The 20,974-nt window shown below is 38.5% G+C and overlaps 2 protein-coding genes across 3 annotated transcripts; both read right to left on the bottom strand.

Annotated features, from left to right (window-relative positions):
* Positions 1 to 708: 708 nt before the first annotated feature.
* LOC121995841 (protein EXORDIUM-like 3) lies at positions 709 to 2,605 on the bottom strand. The gene has a single exon (XM_042549616.1). It carries the CDS (start codon positions 2,033 to 2,035, stop codon positions 956 to 958), a length of 1,080 nt encoding a protein of 359 aa, XP_042405550.1. The 5' UTR covers positions 2,036 to 2,605; the 3' UTR covers positions 709 to 955.
* A 3,288-nt stretch (positions 2,606 to 5,893) lies between these two features.
* Positions 5,894 to 20,189, bottom strand: LOC121995839 (vacuolar protein sorting-associated protein 8 homolog). Of its 2 annotated transcripts, XM_042549614.1 has the most exons (19): positions 18,569 to 20,189; positions 16,938 to 17,249; positions 16,604 to 16,855; positions 16,376 to 16,493; positions 16,145 to 16,287; positions 15,424 to 16,057; positions 14,575 to 14,639; positions 14,379 to 14,480; positions 14,098 to 14,240; positions 12,983 to 13,038; positions 11,411 to 12,069; positions 11,121 to 11,308; positions 10,690 to 10,993; positions 9,246 to 9,527; positions 9,056 to 9,165; positions 7,131 to 7,443; positions 6,349 to 6,747; positions 6,028 to 6,268; positions 5,894 to 5,951 (listed from the first exon to the last, which is right to left on the bottom strand). In XM_042549614.1, the coding sequence occupies exons 1-19, from the start codon at positions 20,117 to 20,119 to the stop codon at positions 5,926 to 5,928; spliced, it is 5,898 nt and encodes a 1,965-aa protein (XP_042405548.1). In that variant the 5' UTR covers positions 20,120 to 20,189; the 3' UTR covers positions 5,894 to 5,925. The 2 variants fall into 2 exon arrangements, with proteins under 2 accessions (XP_042405548.1, XP_042405549.1); XM_042549615.1 differs by lacking the exons at positions 5,894 to 5,951; positions 6,028 to 6,268; positions 6,349 to 6,747 and having other exon boundaries at positions 7,152 to 7,453.
* Positions 20,190 to 20,974: the final 785 nt, after the last annotated feature.

The following is a 20,974-nucleotide window of genomic DNA, read 5'->3' as shown; positions in this document are numbered from 1 at the left end:
TTATTATATTTTCCTACCTATCTTTCTTTCTTTTATATTAATTGAAGAATTATTTTAAAAAATACATACCTAAAATGTCCTTGTTTTTAATATTTATTTTTTATTTTTTATTTTTTTTGACTTCACAAGTCAGCCCAAGTTTGATCCATGCCTATGCTCATGCTCTTGCGCAGGCTTATCTTAAGTTGGAGCACAATCCACTGAAACCTCTGACTATATTTCCACTAGCAATGTGGTGCCAACTGAGGTAAGATTTCATTCTCTCCCCACTCAAATTCTGTGGAAAGACAACTCAAAGCCTTGTTAAGCTTTTTCCCATCAACAAAGCATTGTGAATGGATCCTGGGACAATTGGGCACACATTGAGAGGAGAGGGCAATTGGCTTTAATTTATTTTAATTTTGGCATCACTCTAGTGACTCAATTTTCAAATGGGTCACAAGACCACAAAGTGTCAATATCTATGTTGGACATTATGGTACCAAAGCACTGGTGTCATCCAAAGCCATGGAGCTCTTATTTTCCAAGGGTTTTTTGAGATTCCCTCCTCTAGGGAGTATTTTTGAAAAATAATGAAAGTCCACGAAATTTACTCAAATTTCAAATTCGACCTCTTCCTGCACCCAACTGGTTCCAATCTGCCAAAAAGAAAAGCTATGGCCTCACAGCAAAAGCTTCAAATTAGGGCAACAATGATCAAGCAAAGAATTCAGAGACCGACGCGGAGATCAAGTAAAAGAGAATCCAATTTGTACAAGCAATAATTTGCGAACATACTCGTCGTCATCTTCCATAGCAGCAGCAACTTCTCCGGCCATGTCCTCGTCTTTCTCCTTATTTAGCTAAATAGATCATCATACACTCAGTAGTGAGTACAGACAAGAACAGGATTCCAACAAGAAAAAAAAAAGAGAAGGATCTAAAAAAGTGATTTTTGAAGCAAAAATGGAGGTCGCTACTGGTGATCGAGTGCGTTGGGTCCGCTGCAGTAGCTCAAGTATGGGTTCCAAATCCACTGGACCAGGAATTTGCTGCCGCCGACGCCGTTCACGTTGTAGGCGGCGCCGCTGCGGCCGTCGATGAGCATCTGCCCCGTGTAGGCCCCGCCGCCGCCGGTGCCGTAGATGCCCTCGCAGAGGTCGGCGATCTCGGTGGGAAAGCTGGGGTCCTCGCCGGCGTACCACGCGTTCACCAGCGGGTTGGAGGCCATCTCCGCCAGCTCGTGCGCCACCACGCTGACCATGCCGTCGACCCCGACGTCGCCGTTGGGAGGCCGCTCCGCGGCGCGGAGGCCGACGGCGAAGGGCGGGACGGCGAACGGGTAGGCGCAGAACCCGGGGCACTGGACCGCGGAGTTACCGGCCCAGGCGTAGGGGAGCGTGTAGCCGACGATGGCCGGGAAGGTGAAGTAATGGAAACCGCAGGCCGTGAGGCAGAAGTCCTGCACGGCGACGTCGGCGGAGGTGAGGACGAGGTAGAGCCCGCCGCGGGGGTTAACTGGGAGCGGGCGGCGAGGCGCCGCCACCGCGTCGCGGATCACGTTCTGGATCGCCAGGCGGGAGAGCTTGCGGCCGTGGGAGTACCGGCGGTCGGAGCGCTCAGCGCCGAGGACAACAGTGGCGGAGATGTTGGCGCCGGTCTGGTCGGTGTAAAGGCGGACGGTGCGCCACCAGGCGGCGACAGAGGGGCGCGGGGCGGAGGGGGCGGAGATGGAACGGAGAAAGCAGCGGAGGATATGCTTCTGCGACGGCGACCAACTGCCGTACCAAATGGGGTGGACGGTGATATTGGCGGTGAGCACCGGCCCCATGTGGTACCGTAGCTTCACGAACTCCGACGATCCCTCGTACTTCTTCGACTCCCCCAAAGCCGCCGCTTCGCCTCCGGCGACCAAGGCGGCATTTTTCTCCCCAGAGCTTCCATCCTCAGCGAAATGGTGCGGCCAGGGACGCCATGCGACCACTCCGCCGCTCGCCACGGCGACAGCTAGGAGGCCGAGAGCTAAGCATTCATGAAATCTTCCACAGCGCGACATTGTAGAAAAGACGAAGCCGTCGACCTTCGTTGTTGCTCTACTACTCTTGCTGGCTAATTATAAGGAGCAGCCATGAACGCGACGGAGGAGGAGGCAGTCACAGTTACAGCAGGGGCGCCATTGAAGATAGCTTTGTGGGAAGGTAAGTAATGGAGGACAGCTGGTGTGCTCAGTGTATCCCTGTCAGAGTTGGCCCCTCAACGGCCCCACTCCTGCACGAACGAACTAATCACCATCAACTCCAAATAACAAGTTTGATGGAAGAATTCCGAGAACTAATTCGATGGCTTTCTGTGAGGTAATTTTGGAGAAATTCAGCCAACACTCTGCGGAGACAAAATTGCAAATTTTCTCTCTCTGACGGGGGTTCGGCCGCCGCTTAGCTCAGCCCAAGATCGTTGGCCGGCCGTACTGGGCGCCCCCAACAGGCGAAGCGAGGGGGACAGCCGGACAGGGACGGGACGAGGGTGGGGCCCCGCGAATTCCTGGAATAATGATAATAATTGTGCTGCGAGCGTTAGGGACGGCGATGATTATGACGAAGGAGCGGGGAGAGAGGAGTGAGGCGGGAAATGGAATGAGAATGATCACGAGAAAGGGAGGGTTAGTGGCGATGGATTCGAGGAGAGGACTTGCGTTCAGCGGGTGGTGAGTTGGTGGGGGTAGTTTTCGCAGATTTGGATTTGGTCGGGGAGTTGTGCCGCAGTGGGTGGCGAAGACACGGCTTCGCCAGCGTGGCGTAGAACCACGTCCTCCGGCCACAGCGAAGTCGGGGACGGTCGAACCTTTTTGAGGATTATGTGTGACTCTCAATGAGTCCAAGTATCCGGACCCCTTCCAAACGTCAGACCCAATGAAAGTTATCCACAGAGTGTGTAGGATAATAACTTTTATATATAATTTTTTTATCCTACACATTTTTATCCTGCACACTTCCTCTTGAATGATCCTCACAAGTCTGGATGCTCATCAGGGAACTCGGGTGTCCCAATTTTTAAAAGTGAATGAAAATGCCCAGACAAACATCCAGGCACCTAAACATATGAGGATTGTCCAGAAGAGTGCAGGATAAGAATGTACATAATATCAACACACTGTGTCTATATACACCTTACACACCCTTGTACACTTTTTTTAAAATAAAAATAAAAATGATCTGCACATGTTCCATAGGATAAAAAGCTTATATATATTGTTATTTTGGGAACACAACATGGGCGACGTTCCCAGTAGGGAATCGATTTTTTTTTTTTTTATCAACTTCTAAAAGAAAAGGTAAATCTGTTACCTCTAGTGCCTATTTTTTTTAACTTCTAAAGATTGGATTTTATATATATCTAAATAAATAAACTAGTTAAAAAAAAAATTGGATTTCATATATATCTAAATAAATAAATTAAACACACTTCATTAATATTTGTGAACAAAATTAAAACATATATTTATTAATAAAACTCTTTTCAATATACTAAATAAATAATAATATAAAATAAATAAATAAATTTAAATTATCAAATTCAATTACCAATCAAACAATTAAAAATTTTAAATAATAAAACAAACTTGAATTGAGAACTCAATAATGTCTAAACAAACCAAGTTCAAGCTAAACTCGAACTAAACTCAAATGAAATTTGAATTGAAAGTTCAATAATATCTAAATGAACCAAGCTCAAGCCAATCTTCAAATAAACTTAAACTCATGACAATCCAAGTCAAACTTGAATAATCATTTTAAAAACTTGATTCATTTTAAGCTAAACTCAATTACCTTATCAAACAAACTTGAGCACCCTAACTCAGCTCGACTGATTTACAACTCTACTGGTCGCCCCGCATGCACTCAATCGCTCATATTGGGCACCTGCCATGTGGGCGCCCCTTCATGTGTGTGCGCCCAACGTATCAATTATGTATGTACAATAAAAAATAATTGGAGGGAAATGCAACAATTCAAGGAATGCTCTTTAAGCTGTGTTTACTCCAAAAATTGAAAAAACAGAAAGTCGTGAAAAAGGAAAGGATTGAGTGAAAAAGGAACAGAGAAGAAAGAACAAAGATTAAAAAAAAAAAGTTTAACTGAGAACCTCAGTGATCTTGTGCCTCAGTACGGCCGTGATCTCATAGCAGCCGTGAGAGCTCATCCACTTTGCGCTCATGGTAGCCTGGCCAAGCTCAGCTGCAGTGACATGACCATGAGTTTGACCGCATTGAGCTTGCGCGACCACAGCGTGGCCATCAGCTCGAGGAGCTTGCGACCAACTGCACGGCCATGTCACTGCAGCAACCACCGCATGGTCACCAGCTTGGTCATTCCAATTCACAGCTGCATGACCGCGCAATCATGGCGAGGCCACAGCCCAACGAGCTCACAGCCAACAGTCAGGCGTGAACTCGTGACCATCTGATTTGGGAAGAGGAAGGAAAGTTTCTTGTGCTCAATTCCAAAGAAGGATTTGAAATCCGTCCATTATTTAGAGTACATCTCTCACCTATTTTAGATATCCAACTTATACCAGTACATTTTTTCAAATCATTGCAGTTCATCAAAAGGTGATTTAGTTGAATATCAGAATCTACTTAAATGCATTAAAACACAAAAGTATAACCATGATTAGAATCAGTATCATCCTAAAAACACATTAATGTACTTACAACCATCAGAATAATTCAGTCTAACAACAGGCTCAAAACATCTCAAACTGTGATTTAAATCACATTCTAAATCAAGTCTCATAAACAACTCTTATTTCACACTCTAAGCAGTAAGCACAGGAAGATCATCAAAGCAATTTGGCCAAATCAATTTTTTATTTTTTTCCCAAATGGATCTTACAAATCAATATATTATTATTTTTTTCAAATAGATCTGACTCTCAAGCATTTAATAATATTCTTATTTGTCCAAAAACAGTAACATTAAAACACTTGAAAAACTAGAGAAACAAACTAATTCATAACATTAAAGATATTTTAGATATCTAAAAGGGAAAAAAGGACAACTTTTAAAAATTGAAAACAAGTGTCTTTTAGGCAATTTCATTCTAAAAACACTCCTTCGAACTAGGTATCACGATTGGTTCATCTATACTTGTAAGGGAGTTTGATTCCAGAGGAATCTCTTAAAAAATTCCATTTTTTTTCTACGAATGACTAGGCTGGCGATTTGGCAGATGCTCATTCAATTAATTACAAAACCGAAATTTTGGTACAAAGTTGTCCGTAGTGGTAATGGCAGGAGCAGATATCTCAGGAAATAAAAGACTTCCAGTGGCTATAAATAGTTGATGGGAGATGAGATGTGTGTCTTACCTTCATCAAGTACCACTGTGTGCAGTTGTATACCACGGTCATCACTGTATATATCAATAATTGGCTGGGCATACCCTAGTGGCAATGTCACCTTTTGCAGGCTTGCATAGCTCTCTGCAGGACCTTGAGGGTTTTGAGATTCAAGAGGTAAAAAAATGCACCTGAGGAAAGCATTTGATCAAACAATTAGGCAAAGAATGAAATAATCAAGTAGAAATTATGTAGAGCCACGCATTCTGCCTAATTAATGAATGAAGGGAAAAAAGAGAGGAAGATTTGCAAATGCCAGTGTACCAGCTTATAAATTATGGAAATTTTGGCACAAATAATAGAATGTAGCATTTGTAGGACCTCCAAAATAATAATAGAAATAAAGCAGACACTATTAAACCTTACTAAAATTAGATGTAATCGACACAATCCTTGAGGTGCATCAATGGAATATATCTTCAATTGCTAGAACCTCTTTTCTGTACAAAGAGCTTTAAGCCAAAACCACTATGAATAAATATGCAGTGATAATGAAAAGGGAGGAATTATCCTTACTTGCATCACCAATACCACAAGAACATTGTCCATTATCGCACTTTGTTCTTCTCAGGACCTGCTCAGGTATCAAAGGGACACTAAACTACACTCTTACTGCCATCAAATTAGTTAGATACAGCCAAGAGACTAACCAAATATGTTGGACCTCAAGGGGAACATGTTCAGTGACCCCCTTGATTTTAGGTCCTTAAGCTGCCATAGTTTGCTTGGCTTGTCAATTTTTTGTGCGGAATCACTAGGTTCTCCCACCACAGAAATGGATCTTTGCTGGATCTTCTCATGGTAGATAGCTGGAGGCGAGAGCTTTAGCTGAGGCAGAGCTTCTGTCCTAAGGAATTTACCATTCTTCTGGAGATTATTCAGAATTTCAAACTGCAAAAGAGTTCAACAGGTTCATCTCTTAAAGTTAATGAAACTGAGCATTAACTAATTTCATCAATAAATCTAACTACCCGAGAGATTTGCTGAAGGCCAAAAGGTTTCTCCATAACTTCTGATTCATGAACATGTTGAACACTAAAGATGGACTCTGATGGTTGCGAGCTAGAAGTAGAGCCTTTTACTAGGCCATTCTCCAGGAAAAATGATTTGTTTCGTGGACGGGGATTTTTTTTTGGTAGGCAAATTGGGCATCTAACTGACTCACTTTTTTTGCTTTCCTCGAATTCACATTGCAGATGAGTTGTATGCCCACAGCTAAAAACTCTAATTCCAGAAGTTGAACCTTTGGTAAATGTGCATCCGCAAATGCAGCAAATGAAATCTTGAGGGGCATAAGCATGAGAGGCACCTTTTTTCAGCAAGCTTAAGCTATAAAAGGTATCATCCTCAATTAATGATTTAGCTGTTCCCTGGAAAAGTCAAAAGCAGGAGACGTACATCAAGAATTTGTCTTCATGAGAAACAATGAAACAAAACAAATTACTCAAGACTCTACCCAGTCAAATCTTTACAGTGAATACATAATACGCATAAGCAATAATGAAATGGTTGGATGACACATGTCGCATAGAAGCATACTATAACATGGGAATGTAAATCATCAGTCTGATATAGCAAAAGAATGTTGATTAATACCTTATGTTTAATTCTTAAATAAAATGGAAGGAAAATTTATGTTCCGTAATTAAAGGTAGTGTTAGCAACAATGGATGCAGTACCGTGTTCCGAAACTGTCAGAAAACATATAGGAGACAGCATAAGTGAAATATTTAAGTTCCCAAGACCTACATACCAGAATTTTTCTCTCGTAACCATAAGTTCCAAGCATTTGCAAGATAGTCAACTTAAAATCACCAAATTCTTGATTGCCATTGTCAGAAAGAAGTTTGGCCATTATAACTGGAAGGGGCATATATCCAGCCATCCCTTCAATTAACTCCCCGACAAATTGTGAGAACAGCTTTCTCAAAATAGTAGCAGAAGCTTTATGCGAAATCTTCCATTTAGGCATGGGCTCCAAGACATTCAGGTGATCTGGATTGCCATGTTTCTGATTCAAAGAAGCTGGTTTGATGGCACAGAGCCACTTCATTGGCTGAGAATAGCTGGAGGAAACTGTATGTCAGGTAATAGTTCAACTTTAAGTATTAATTCAAGAGATTACAGAGTGATTGAGTTTATTAGTAAGCTCATAGTATGCAGCTTGTGAGTCTTGTATGCCAGATAAATGTCTTGTTTACAGAAACTTTAAACTCCTATAGAGCTTAAGGGTGCAAATAGAATGCTTGCAGATAGTGTTAGAAAGCTAAAAACATGCTGCCTGTGTTAAAATGAATAACATTAAATCAGTTCAATATTGCAGAGCCATAATATTTCATATCCTTATCCCACAATACATCTTGAATCCTTTCAAGAGAAGTGACTTCTCCTAAATTACAATTGATTCTTATTAGTTATTGAGATAATAGTTTTAATTTTTTCCATATACTGGTTCAAGTATCCTGATTTTAGATTGCTAATCTTCTACCACCTGCTAGTGGGTTGAAGGCCTTCCAAAAATTGTGCTTATTCAAATTATGCTTCTACCATAATTTAAAATCTTTGAACCAAGGTTTAAAATTTCGACCCGTGCCGAGGTTTCGGTCCGAGACCGGAACGATACGGTTTCGGTATCGTATCGTGCCGTGCCGATACGGTTTCGGTAATTTTACTTAAACATTAAATCAGTAAAAAATATAAAATAATTAAAATATATATATAAGAATATAAATTTGATTTAATAGAATTTTTATAAAAATTATTTTTTTTAGAATTTTAAAGAATTTTTAAAAATTTTAAAATAGTAAAAATAATTTCAGAATATTATTTAATAAAATTGATTATTTTTTTAAAATTTTAAATATATTTTTTTATATTTTATATTTTATATTTTATATATAATTTTTTTTTAGAATTTTTTGAATTTTTATATTTTGTTGGGATAATTTAATTAGGGTTCATGAAAGTCTCTTTAAAATATCTCAATTAAATAGGAATTGTTTAATTTATTTAAATTATAATTTTGCACAGTGCTGTGCCCGCGACCCGCGCCTGCTCCCGCGACCCAGCGCCCGCGCCCGCGACGCCTCCGACGGCGGGCGGCGCCAGAACCGTCAGTGAAGTTTTCGGCATCGCCAGAGACGTCGCGTCGCGACGCCTCCTGCGCCTGCGACACGCTTCAGGCGCCGCGAAGCTTCTGGCGACGCCGGAAGCTTCTGGCGATGATGTTCCCGACTCCTCCTGGCGCGTGACGCACTACGCACGACGCGACGAAACCGTCGCTCGTCCGGTGCCGGTTTCGGTGCGCGGGCGGAACGGTAAGTTTCGCCCGTTCCGCCCGGCACGGAACGAAATTTTGTTCATTGCTTTGAACACTTGCAAGCTTAAATAAGACACTTAATAGAACTTCAAAAGAGGCAGAGAAACACAATGAAACCGGTGCTGGTCTTTTAATCATTATCATAAACTGTGGTATGACTAAAGTCTCAAAGGATCATCTGTCTAATTCAGCAGAACAAAAGACCTAACAAGAAAATATCATGAAGAAAATAAAAATTACAGTGAAGTTATGGTAAAAATATAAAAAACTTGGAAAATTTTCTGGATGTCAAGATATACATCCTGCTTGGAAAGATAACAGATGTGTTAATTGACAATGAAATGTTAATTGTATCTTACAAGTCAAGCAACCGAAACCAAAGCGACTCAGATTCTGTAGTGTCTAAACGCCGAGTATTTCTTTGGCATAGGCTAATGGAAGCATGCAACACATCAGTCACAGAGATAACCTGAACAAAGTAACAAAAGCAAAATTTCACATATTATACAGATCCTCAAGGTTCCTATAGCAAAAGTTCAGGTTCATAACCTCATTTAGGTTCATAATATCTTCAAACTGCCATAAAGAATCACTTGATGCCACCTCATAAATTTTCTTTTCCACAGCATCAACAAGCAAATCGATCTTTTCATTAAGCCCAGTCAACATAAGCATTAGAGCACTACCAACATCACCAACCCTTTCTAGTAAAAATGCAGCAGCGTCAGTGACACCATATTCTTGACAAATATGGAGACACTGCTCAAGTCTATAATTGTCGAAGGTTTCTAGAAATTTCAAGACTGAGTTGCGCTCAAACTGGCATAAAAGCTACAGGGGAAGATAAAACAGTGTGATATAATTGTACCAATAAAAGAAGATTAGATCATTAGCGAAAATATATAAAGAAATTAAGATATGTGCTTTATCAATTGACATTACAATGAACAAAAAATGAGATTAGAGATATAATTGCAAGAACATCTATTATCTTTGAGAACACTCCAATATTGAGTACTTTGAGAATTTGCACGATGAAATATGATGTGTCTTTGTGAGATGTGAATTGTCTTACAACAAATTGTCATATCCACAAGAGAGGAAAGAAAAATAAAAGGAAGGATGGAGATATGAAGGATTTCAAGGACATTTGGAACATTAATATTTAATAATAAACCACAAAATCAGATTTAGTCAAAATTAGGAATTACTTCGGATGTAGACCAATATCAATTTTGTTGAACCTCAATGAAACTCCCATCATTGTATTACATAATTTTAAGTAGCTCAGAAACCTATGGTGCATAAGAGCCATGTAACCGATCACAATAAGTTAGGACATGGACCATGCGGTTGTAATTGGTTGAGAAAGGTTATCTAACATGAGTCATTTTAACCACATTAAGGCCAAGAACTACTCCATTAATACAGTTGGAGAACAATATAGGTCGCAAAGAGATATAGGCTTTCAAGAAGCTCATCGAGATATGACTTACAAATCCATGGATGAAAATCCCATCAAGTCAGATCCTACAAAATAACTTATATGACACTCCAATCTTCTCATTTGATAATAGGACCTGTATTGTTCTAACATCTCACCAGTTTACTAGACTGCTACTCTTGATTCAATGGATATGACGTTTCAAGCAACGTTTCAGGGTACAATGGAGCCTTAATGGACTAAAATACACAAATTCAGAGCATTGTGCCATGCGTACAGAAATGCCTGTCGTTTATAGAAAATAGAAGAAACATGTGCCAACCTAGGTAGCGAACTAATCATTCCACTAATTTGCACTACAAACAATATCATGCAGGCAATACTGAAAATTCAAGGGGGGCATAATGATAGTGTTAGACTGACAAACGAATAATTATAACCTCATCATTAATACCTAGAAATATACATCATATTTGTAAAACAGATATAAATAAAATGACATGGGATATAGCTGCTTTTTCATGCTTGCTGCAATAATTTAAGTCTTACCGATAAAAACAGTTCTGTCAGTTCATCATTTACTTGAATTGTGTTCTGATGCAAAAGCTTTGGGAAACTTGCTAGTCGTTCAGCATATTCTTCAAGATTATTTGGTGTCTCCCTGATCTCACCAAATGGTGGGTTTGAGAGACAAACTGTTTCAAGCACAGGAAATTTAAGGTTTCCTGACAAATGGATTTCAAGGGTTGTTTTTAAGAAGAGGAACATGCTTTGTGGATGAGAACGCAATTCTGATAAGATATCCTGAGTTTCACTACTAAATTGATCAATGACCAAGAAGAACGCGCATTCTCTGTCACATTAAGAAAACATGTTTGGAACATAAACATGTAAATATGCATCACAAAAGGAAAACGTGCAGCTTGCTGTATATTGTTATTTAAAGGAATAACCAACGTTGGTATCACCCAAAAATTTACCTGCTTAGCTTGATAAGTTCTGGAATTCGAGAAATTACAGCCATCTTAAAAGAAACATTATTATTTTTCAGCTGTAACATAATCTTGTTAATGAAAGCAAAAGCATGGATTGGCTCATCTTGATCCTTCATGTAACTATCTAAAGCATCAACAAATTGACCTCTGATCTCATGTATTAAGCCACAAGCCTATTAAATTAAAACCAAATCTCATTAACAGAACCAACCAACAATTTGGTGGTGATAAAAGAAAAAAATATTTTAACATATGAATGTCAACATACAGATCACCTGATAAAAATGGGCATATACGCATAGATGCATGACATCATCAGAATTCCAGTCCACCTGAGGGGCAACTTTAAGCAAAGTGAGCACCTGTTTCTCTGGTCGAGAAACTTCATACTTCATATTGGGATCATCTGATGTCTTATCCTGTGATGTCAAATGTCTAAGAATATGTTTTAGCACCTTTTCTGAAATAGTAGCTTGCTTATAGGAAACAAGAAATGCGATGAACTCAAGTATTTGACCCAAATCCTCCTTTGAAGGCCAAACTTCAGCAGTGTCCTCTATTACAAATGATTTTATCACCACTGACTTCAAATCAAGAATATCTATTAGTGTGTTTGCAATACTCTGTACCATTGCATTTTGAACTTTTATGCGATGAAAATCCTCTTCCTTTCCGTCTTCAGCATTACTCTCAACTTTATAATGCATAGAATCAACTATCTGAGTGCACCCCTCTTCTAAAAAAGCACATCGTATGACTTTAAGGGTTGCTTCAGTAGCCAACCAAAGGAGATAACATAGATTTGGGCAAATTCCACAGGATGCCTTGAAGCTTTTGAAGACTGGAGAGGTTAATGATTTTGAGTCCTCCAACAAAAAACTTAATAATTCTTCTCTCACTGATTGCAAACGTTGAGATGATATTGTACCATGACCTACAACCAAATTTCTATTTATTAATGACGAATGACATTATTGAACATTACAAAACTGTGTTTACTAGAAATAGAAAAGGAAGCAGGAAAATTATGGAAAGAACAAGTCCAAAAAGATTACACATTAGATAATTAGATAACATATTTATATAGCAATACAAAATCACAAAAGAATGATATTGGTGTATCATGTTTGTTCAAGAAAGAAGTGATGTAACAGACTAATGGAAGAGATAGGCATGGAGATTCAACTATTGAATGGAATTTAGTGCTAGCAAGTCAAGCTGAAAATATTAAATTTTAATTGATCTTTTGAAAAATGGATGATTTGACTGGAGATCAGATAAGATAAAAAGTTGAAAATTGTAGAACTTGGATTGGAGAAATGAAACAGGTAAATACTAGATCAAGCGGACTCTATAATTATTCATATGGTAAAACCTTTGACCTCATTTATCTTTCAGACATGACAAAAAAATGGAACCTCAACAAGAAAAAGTACACTATAAATTATTCCGACTCGAGAAGACTTTCAGGCAATTGTTAGTCTAGTTTATGAAATGATAAGTGAATCTGGCTTTTTTTACTGATTTTACTCACAATGAACATTCAAAGTGTGAGCAGCTAGGTTCACACAGTTCACAGATTGCTTCAGGGCACAGATATAGTCCTAAAGATCAAGGCTTCTATTTGCTTTTCCCCCAAAGGTTCTAAAACTGTTCACAATATGCAGGTTCTAGTCATGGTTCTGATAAACCAAACCAGTATGTGGTGGTATATATGTGCATGGATATGTAGCTCATATTGAAAATCAAATAAAATTTACACAAACAAGTAAATAAATAAAAGTTCAACAATATGAAATATGTTAGTTTTGTCCTACAATCATATCGAAGAATGAGTAAAAGCATACCAGGGGGGAATGCTAAACCCTGAAAACAATACTTTAGATAAACAAGCATCCGGTACCTGCTTAAATGGATAGTATAGGCTATTAATTACCATGTAAAAATAAAGAACTAGTTTATAGAATAGAGTTGTTAATAGAAAACAAGTATATGACACTTTAATATTGACAAATCAATAATAATAAATAAATTGATGTACCTTCAGGTTTTCTCGTGTAAAAATGACTAATACACATGGATGTATGCACCAAAACTGTAATTTATAATTGTTATAATGTCATGTATCAGCAAGCCAAACATCTTAGTCATAGACCATAATACAAGCAAGAGAATGTCGCTTGATTTATTCATTTCAGCAACTAAAGCAAAGAATCCAGCATAAATAATGAGTAAATTAATAATTTGATAAATTTAACAAAACTTTAATGTTTTATCACTGAAGGTAAATAAATTTTATTGATCAAGTGCGGAGAACTCAACTATTCTTGATTTTTATATTTGAAGATTCAAATTTTTGAAGGATTAAGAAAAATTGAATAAATTAAAGAATACATACTTATTTGGGCATCAAAACAGAAAAGTAAAAGAAAACAATATAAAAAATCCAAAATCCCACAAGATATCCTCAAAGCTATTAGATGTGTATTATATGTTATTTCAAAACATGGATGAAGCCCGCCACCCATAATGGAAGTAGGGAGTGGGTGTTTGTATACATACAGTTATGATCTCATTAACCGTGCATATTCTGTGTAATTGGCCACAACTAATGGTGATAATGATGCAATTTATTTGAGGATGACAAACTGAACGTAGGCATCTCTATCACCACAGAATAAGGTAGCTTAGAAAATCGTGGAAAGCAAGTATTTTTGTTATTCCTTATGTTTTCTTTTTAAAATTATTTTCTACTGATTTTTTATTTATGTGAAATAGAAAACAAATTTATTTGCAGGATCCCAAGCCTAAAAAGGTTCCTCCAAACAACATAAAACGATACTCAAATCTCAATCATGTTCCTCATACTGTGTTACAAACTTCAAAGAAACATGGTAGAGAAACCAAATGCATGAAGGCCGTGGAATTTCAGATATATTGACCAAGCAAAAGTAGGGCATACCCAATAGAAGCAGCGTCTGTTCTTGAACTATCTTTTACAACACATATAAGTTCCTCTAATGGTGTCCTGTAGTCATCTAAACCTCGATTGAAAAGATATATCAGTGCACCATAAAGACCATGTTCACGACATAATCTTACAACCTGCATGATGAAAATATTGGAATAGCCTCAAATCTCAAATCAAAATAAAGAATATACAGAATATGCCTCAGTGCAAACTAGTAAATCTTAGAGAAAAAAACCAAATAGAAGTTTTCCAAACTAATCAAATTAGATTACTTGATTAAAGTCCAGAGAAGAAATATTCATGTGAAGGACGCATTGTTCAACACGTTGCAACCATCCTCTGCTACTATAGTGCTCTACTAGGGCTTGCATGATCTGTAAGTTTGTTTAAGGAAAAAAAAGAATTTAATGGTCAACAACTATGAATGGATGTAATCAATCCTATATTGGTGGGAAATGCAAGAATCACCTCTGGTGGTAAAGATCCAAGCATGTCTTTCAGAATGTATGGCTCCAAGATCTCCAAAAATGTGCCTGTCATAACATTAGTATATGTGCATAACAAGAACAAGCTTGAGACATTAGTATTTATCAAAATTTTGTATTTGAAAACCTGTTGATTTTATCTAAAGGGTATATAATTGAATGATAGAGCACGATAGACTAAATTGGAAACTCTATTTAGAAAAGTTGAATTTATTAGAGTGAAAAATATAAAAGATAGATAGACTAAAGAAAACACTAGTCAATGTAATAAAGAATTGCTCAACTGATACAAATTGCTAAATATTGTCAAGCATAAGCTCAATAAGATTCATGTGTTCCCAAATAGCTGGGACTACCACATGTTGATGATGATAATGAGTTGGCATCTCTAGACGATAAAGAAACTAATCTTTTGTTGTTGGTTTTTTTAAAATTTTGAGTAAACCATGTTGATGATGACAATGAATTGGCATAGCTAGTAGATAGGGTAATTAATATTCCACTCTAGTTATGTGATATCTCCAAGTCAGTCCAGTTTAGAAATTGCGAACAAATAACGGAGGTTTAAAAGGTTTAGATAAGTGAAAGATCATCAACTTGGGCTCAAGTATTTTGCACCCTTACTAGTGATCCTATGAAACATTGATCTTAATGATTTCTGTGAGAATTAAATGCATTTATTAGTTTTTTAAAAAACAGAGAGCTCTAACCCAATATTCCACTCTATAAATGAAGTACATCAGGAAAATAAATAAATAAAGACCCATAAGAAGCTGAATTCTAACAGAAAAGAATATGAATCCTACATTACTTTAAGTAGTATAAGCATTACCTCCATGCTGAACAGCAACAAATTTAGTGAAGATACTATCGAATAAGATGTCAATCCTACTTATGTGTATGCAAAACTCCACAGCTACACCACCAACACGAGCATACTGATCCTCTATCTCTTTCTGAAGGGTACTGTCTGATGACTTTATATCTTCCACTAGACCGGCTTTTTCAATTTGGTTGCAAAATGCAACTGAAATATATGAGAAAACTTCATCCACGTATGATAAAATTAACTCCACAAGAAATGGCATTATAACCTCCCTTATAGCAACAACTGTTCTTGGAAGATCAATTACACCCTGGGCATGGCCATCATAAAGCCTCATTGACATATCAAGTGCACCCATCCAATCACCTGCTCTCTGCAGTACTTGAATCTTCTCTCTCCAAGGAAGTAGACGTGAAACTATAAGATGCATTGGCCCTAATATGTATACTGTAGCTCCTCTTACTGCTATAGAATTGTGAAAACCCTTCTCTGGATTTCCAAAGGTGTTAGAAAAAAATGTGTTATAAGTTATTACATCATCAATTCCCAATCCGCTTACAATAAAACTTATACGATGAATCTCATTTCCATCTTTCGTAAACAAGCAAAGTTGTCCTCTAAGTGTAACAACCACTAGCATCTACAAAAAGACAACCAATAAACAATTTTATTTGCCACACAATGAATGAACCCAAAACAATCATGGATGGTGGAGATATAAAAGTACCTTATCATCTAACCATGCAATGCCTATGGCAGCACTATCAAGGTTCCACTCCCTGTATTTTTTCATCTCTGATTTTACCAACTGGGCCACTTGGACATTTCGGTCCCATGCAATTGCAAGCCATGAAACTTTATCAGAAGAATCTGCAGATGGGAACATTATTCTCATAAGAACAATGAGCCTTCATGCACATATAAGTACAAATTTGTCCAGGAAACTTTAGAGCCAGACCTAGTGATGAGTCATCTGCCAATGTCCATTTCCATTCAGCATAAGGCATGGACCCTTCACGAACACCCTCTGGTCTAGGAAATTTATCGAACACCTCTACATTCGGACTTAGTCTTACCTGAAATGATCAATGACACAATGTGTACAAAATATCAGTATTTATAGTTAATTTAAGATAAACTGCAAGAATAATACTGTCTTTTCTCTATCTATATGAATGTTCCGTACCACCAAAGCATTTTGATGGGTGACAAATATGACCACACCTTCTTCCACCACTGGAGAACCTTCATTGAAGAGCTTCCATCCACTCTCCCCTCCAACTACACCTCCAACAACACCTCCAACCATGCTGCTAAGGCCATTGGAGGATGCTGATGAATGAATTTGAGAAGGTGCAGATACAAATCCATGCATATCATACAATTGAAGGGGGGAAGCACACAGCACTGTTCCAGTTTTTTGGCCATCAAGTAGACACTGTTGCAAGGATTTTAAAAGAGATGAGGACAAATAATAAGAGATTCTAAAATAGATGAGTATCAAGAACTTTTTCAATTACTTGTGTCTTGATAGAGAAACGATTGAGCAGAGGAACAACAGAAGCTGTATGTAATAAAACAAGCCCCCTAGAATCGCCAGTAACAGCTTTAAACTGGCGAGTGACTTGTGGATCTTGTCCTAAAAACAGTGTATGGACAACTGGCACTGCATGCTCTCCAGTGATAACTTTTGCTGCTATTGCTTTCTGTACATCCCAAATTGTTAAATGACCATTACCATATCCAGCTAATAGTAAATCACCTTGCTGATTAAAGCACATTGACGTTACAGATATCTGAGTTTTCTCAGCATGAGAACCAAACGTTAGCATCTGCAAGACAAATATGGTTTAGAACCAATAAGTTTTTCCACATTGTCATGCACTTTAAGGTGCTTAGGTCTGTATGGCATTGATACTAGGCACTGATCCAAGCAAAGTAAAGCACTGGAAATTTTATAGAACAAGATAATTAGCAAAGAACTAGGTCATAACATAACATGACAAATGAACAAATATAAAATCTATCACAGCCTGCTTGGATGAAAGAACTGATCCATTCACTTATGAGATCCAACGACTGACCCAAAATTTAAAGCCAAGTTCATTTAACAGCAGCTAGATGATCTATGCTTATAATGACCCTCTATTAGCCAACAACTCACCATGTAGTACTGAATTGGGGTGTTATACAAACATAACCTAAGCCTGAGTAGTTGTCACCAATTATGAGATGCCTCATCTGAAGCACATTGGGGCACTACATTGGTGCCCCACTTTTCCTTCAATCTAGGCAAACACCTAGACTAATTTGCAGATGTTCTTCTGTGTTGTACAGAATAGTGAAAGCAAAGAAAATCTAATTAATACATACAATAGTAAGTCAGATTTTGGACGATAGTGAACTCCCATGACTGTATCAAACAATCATGACCAACAAAATTGTAATAACATAACCAAAAAATTTCCAAGAGAAACAAAAAGGCATTTTTTGGTCAATCATACATACATGCATGGCCAGGATCAGCCACCCAATAATCCCAGTTGAATTAGTTCAGGCTTGTTGTGAGCTAAAAATAGTCTTTAGAGAGAGCAGATGACCCGAGATGAAGCTTAATTGGGTTAATAATGACTGGATTTCCTTGTTTCAGTGGCATATCTACAATACTGATTTTAAGATGCTTCTACCACAAAGTCGGTTTCTACAAATTCTCACATTAAGTATTCAAGTTCAAGCCTCCAAAAACAGCCTTCATCTAGGCAGTGAAAGAAGTGCATTCTTAAAACCCTGTGGAGAGCAGATTGTTGGAACACTAAAATCTTGGAGACCACAAAAGGAAGGTGAAATGTAGCCTATAGTAAACCAACTTCATGACCATACTTCGCTTACCAAAGACAGAATATAGCACTGTAACAACTCATCACCACTAGGAATTTCTGCTCAACGCATATTAGAAAAAAGGACGTTTAAATTTCTAATTGTTCATTTCTATTAGGCAACTTAAACACTCCCAACAGAAATAGAAGTTGAATCATACTACACATGCTTGGCTACAAACATGTACCACTAAAGAATGAATATATAGGCAAATGATGCTAAAGCATAAATGTAAACCGGATGTGATACGATCAAATGAATGATAAGGGACAACCTTGGAATCTGTACTGTCAGCAGAGTGAGCAGAGTATTTGCTAGCTAAAACTATAATGGTTCCTTTAGACATGCCTACAGCTATATAATTCAAGTGAACTGCAACCACTTGCGGGGAACCATGGTCACGCTTGAATTGTTGTGAAGAAATAGAACGAGTGATTGCATTGTCAAGATCTATTTGCAAGTATCCAACAGCAGGTGGTCCCCTTCGGATGCCCTGTAGTCTCATTGGCTGAGCAGCAGCCCCTTCCTCCCAGTGTAAACCAGATGATGCATGCCGCTTTTCAAGCTCCTCGGCCCATTCAAGAGGCTTCATAGAGGCACGGAGCTTTTTCTCAGCCTTCTTCTCAGCTCTCTTACTGTTCTCTGCCTGAGACAATCGCTCCTCTACTAATTTATCAATGTCACTCCCACTATGAACTTGTTCTCTCTCCTCTCTTACGCCTCCATTAGGAACGTTGTCCCCATTGACGTTATCTCCAACAGTAGGTGGAACTTGCAGTTCCACTTGATTATTAGAGTTAACCATGTCATGGGGGACATCAGCACCGTCTGTCAGTGGCAAATTATCATTCCACATCGAAAAATCTTCACCAGGAATCACAGCAACTGGCGGTACCTGGCTAGTCTCCGACAGATTGAGAACATCTTCGTTAGCTTCCAATTGTCCAGGGGTTTGGCAAGATTCTACTGCAGCAAAATGAACACCTAGTTCCTCTGCTACTACATTAGTTTCCAATTGCGCAGGTGTTGGGCCAGATGGTTCCAATATATCAACCTCACTATGGATTTCCTCAGTTGCTTCAGCTGATGACTGCAAAATTTCCTCTTCATCCACCCCAGATTCCAAGTTTTCACTAAGAAAGGTACCTCCGGAATGCTCTGATCCATCCAGTCCTTCCGAACCAGCACTCTCCAGTCCTTCATCCGCATCTTTCCAGACAGAGCCAATGCCTGCCCTCCTATTCTTAATAGCTATCGCATGAGGCGTCGGGACACTGCGGGAGGCCGCGGCCGCAGCAGCAAGAGCAGCACCAGGCTTAGGGTTAAGCCTGACACCACCAAAGTAAGAGGGAAGCGGACGAGACGAAGAAGACGAGGAAGATGCACCATTCCTCAGCCCTAAGGAAGAGAGGGAAACGGAAGCAGAAAGCTCGCGAGATCGCCGTCTCCAATCGAACGACGTTGATGGTTCCTCTGCGCCTTCGGAAATCGAATCTCGAGTTCGTCTCGAAGCTTCCTCAACAAGAGCAGCTTCCTCCTTAGGCTTGGGATCAGGGGTTGGAATTGGGGTCTTGGGGACGGGAATTGGGATCCGGGAAGGAGGGGAGAGGGAGGAAGAAGAGGAGGAATCGGAATCGTTGAGAATCTCGTCGACGGTCCGACGGTGAACTGCGTCAATTTCGTCGTGGTCGTCGTCATCGTCGTCGCTGGAGGAGGAGAAGAGGTCACCGCCGTGGGATCTGAGGAAGGAATCGAGATCGAGCTCCATGGGAGGAACTCCTCGCCGAGGCGTCGACGACGATGATGAGGGAGCCTTCGTGGTCATCGAGGTGGCGGCGACATCTCCATTACCTTCACCACCCAAAAAGTCTGTTACAGTATGAGAAATCGTCCAACCGACCCTGACTATAATGGGCTATAAACAGCTGTTCCGGCCCTTGCTATATGGGCCACAAAGCCCATTTAATTAGTATGTAATCTGTCAATAGATATTTTGTTAATCCAGTTATTCACATGTTTAAAATGAGCTCAATAAGTTTTTCGAATAGCCTGAGATTTCATCAAAACTTTCCGTTTTATAGTTAAAATATTTCCTCGCCATTAATAAGTAAATAATTTAGGTGGTCGTTTAAAAAATATATTTATTTTAAATCATAGATAGAAAACATTTTGAAAATTAGAATAACAATGTCAAGGGATATTTTTCCAGGTAATAAGGATAAATATTTGGAAAAGACATTCAATATCATGGATGTACTTTTTTATTATTTATAATGCTAAATTACCTTGGAGGATAGATAATAGAAGAAAACTATATTATTAGAGGTATAATTTAAAAATTATTTCTTTTTTAATACTCATTTATTTAGGAGAATAGATGATAAAAGAAAATGTTCATATAACAATAACAACGATCAATTTATCTCATTAAATAAATTCAATGACTTTATTTTTTTTATTATATCATTATCTATATTTAAATAAATTTTATCTTATTTTATTATTATAAAAAAATTATCTTTATGTGGTAGCAAAGGTGAAATCATTACCTTAGCAGCCTCATACATTCCAAAGTAATACTGAGAATCGAACAATGCATCTCTGATGACAAATCCTGTTCAAGTACTAACTCAATTATACCTGCGGAGACATATATATTTCTTCTTCCTAATTATATGAT

The sequence above is a fragment of the Zingiber officinale genome, chromosome 6A (assembly GCF_018446385.1).
Source record: "Zingiber officinale cultivar Zhangliang chromosome 6A, Zo_v1.1, whole genome shotgun sequence".
In the NCBI taxonomy this organism is placed as follows: domain Eukaryota; kingdom Viridiplantae; phylum Streptophyta; class Magnoliopsida; order Zingiberales; family Zingiberaceae; genus Zingiber; species Zingiber officinale.
The sequence above is the reverse complement of the archived record's forward strand: the minus strand, read 5'-3'. Positions and strand labels throughout refer to the sequence as shown.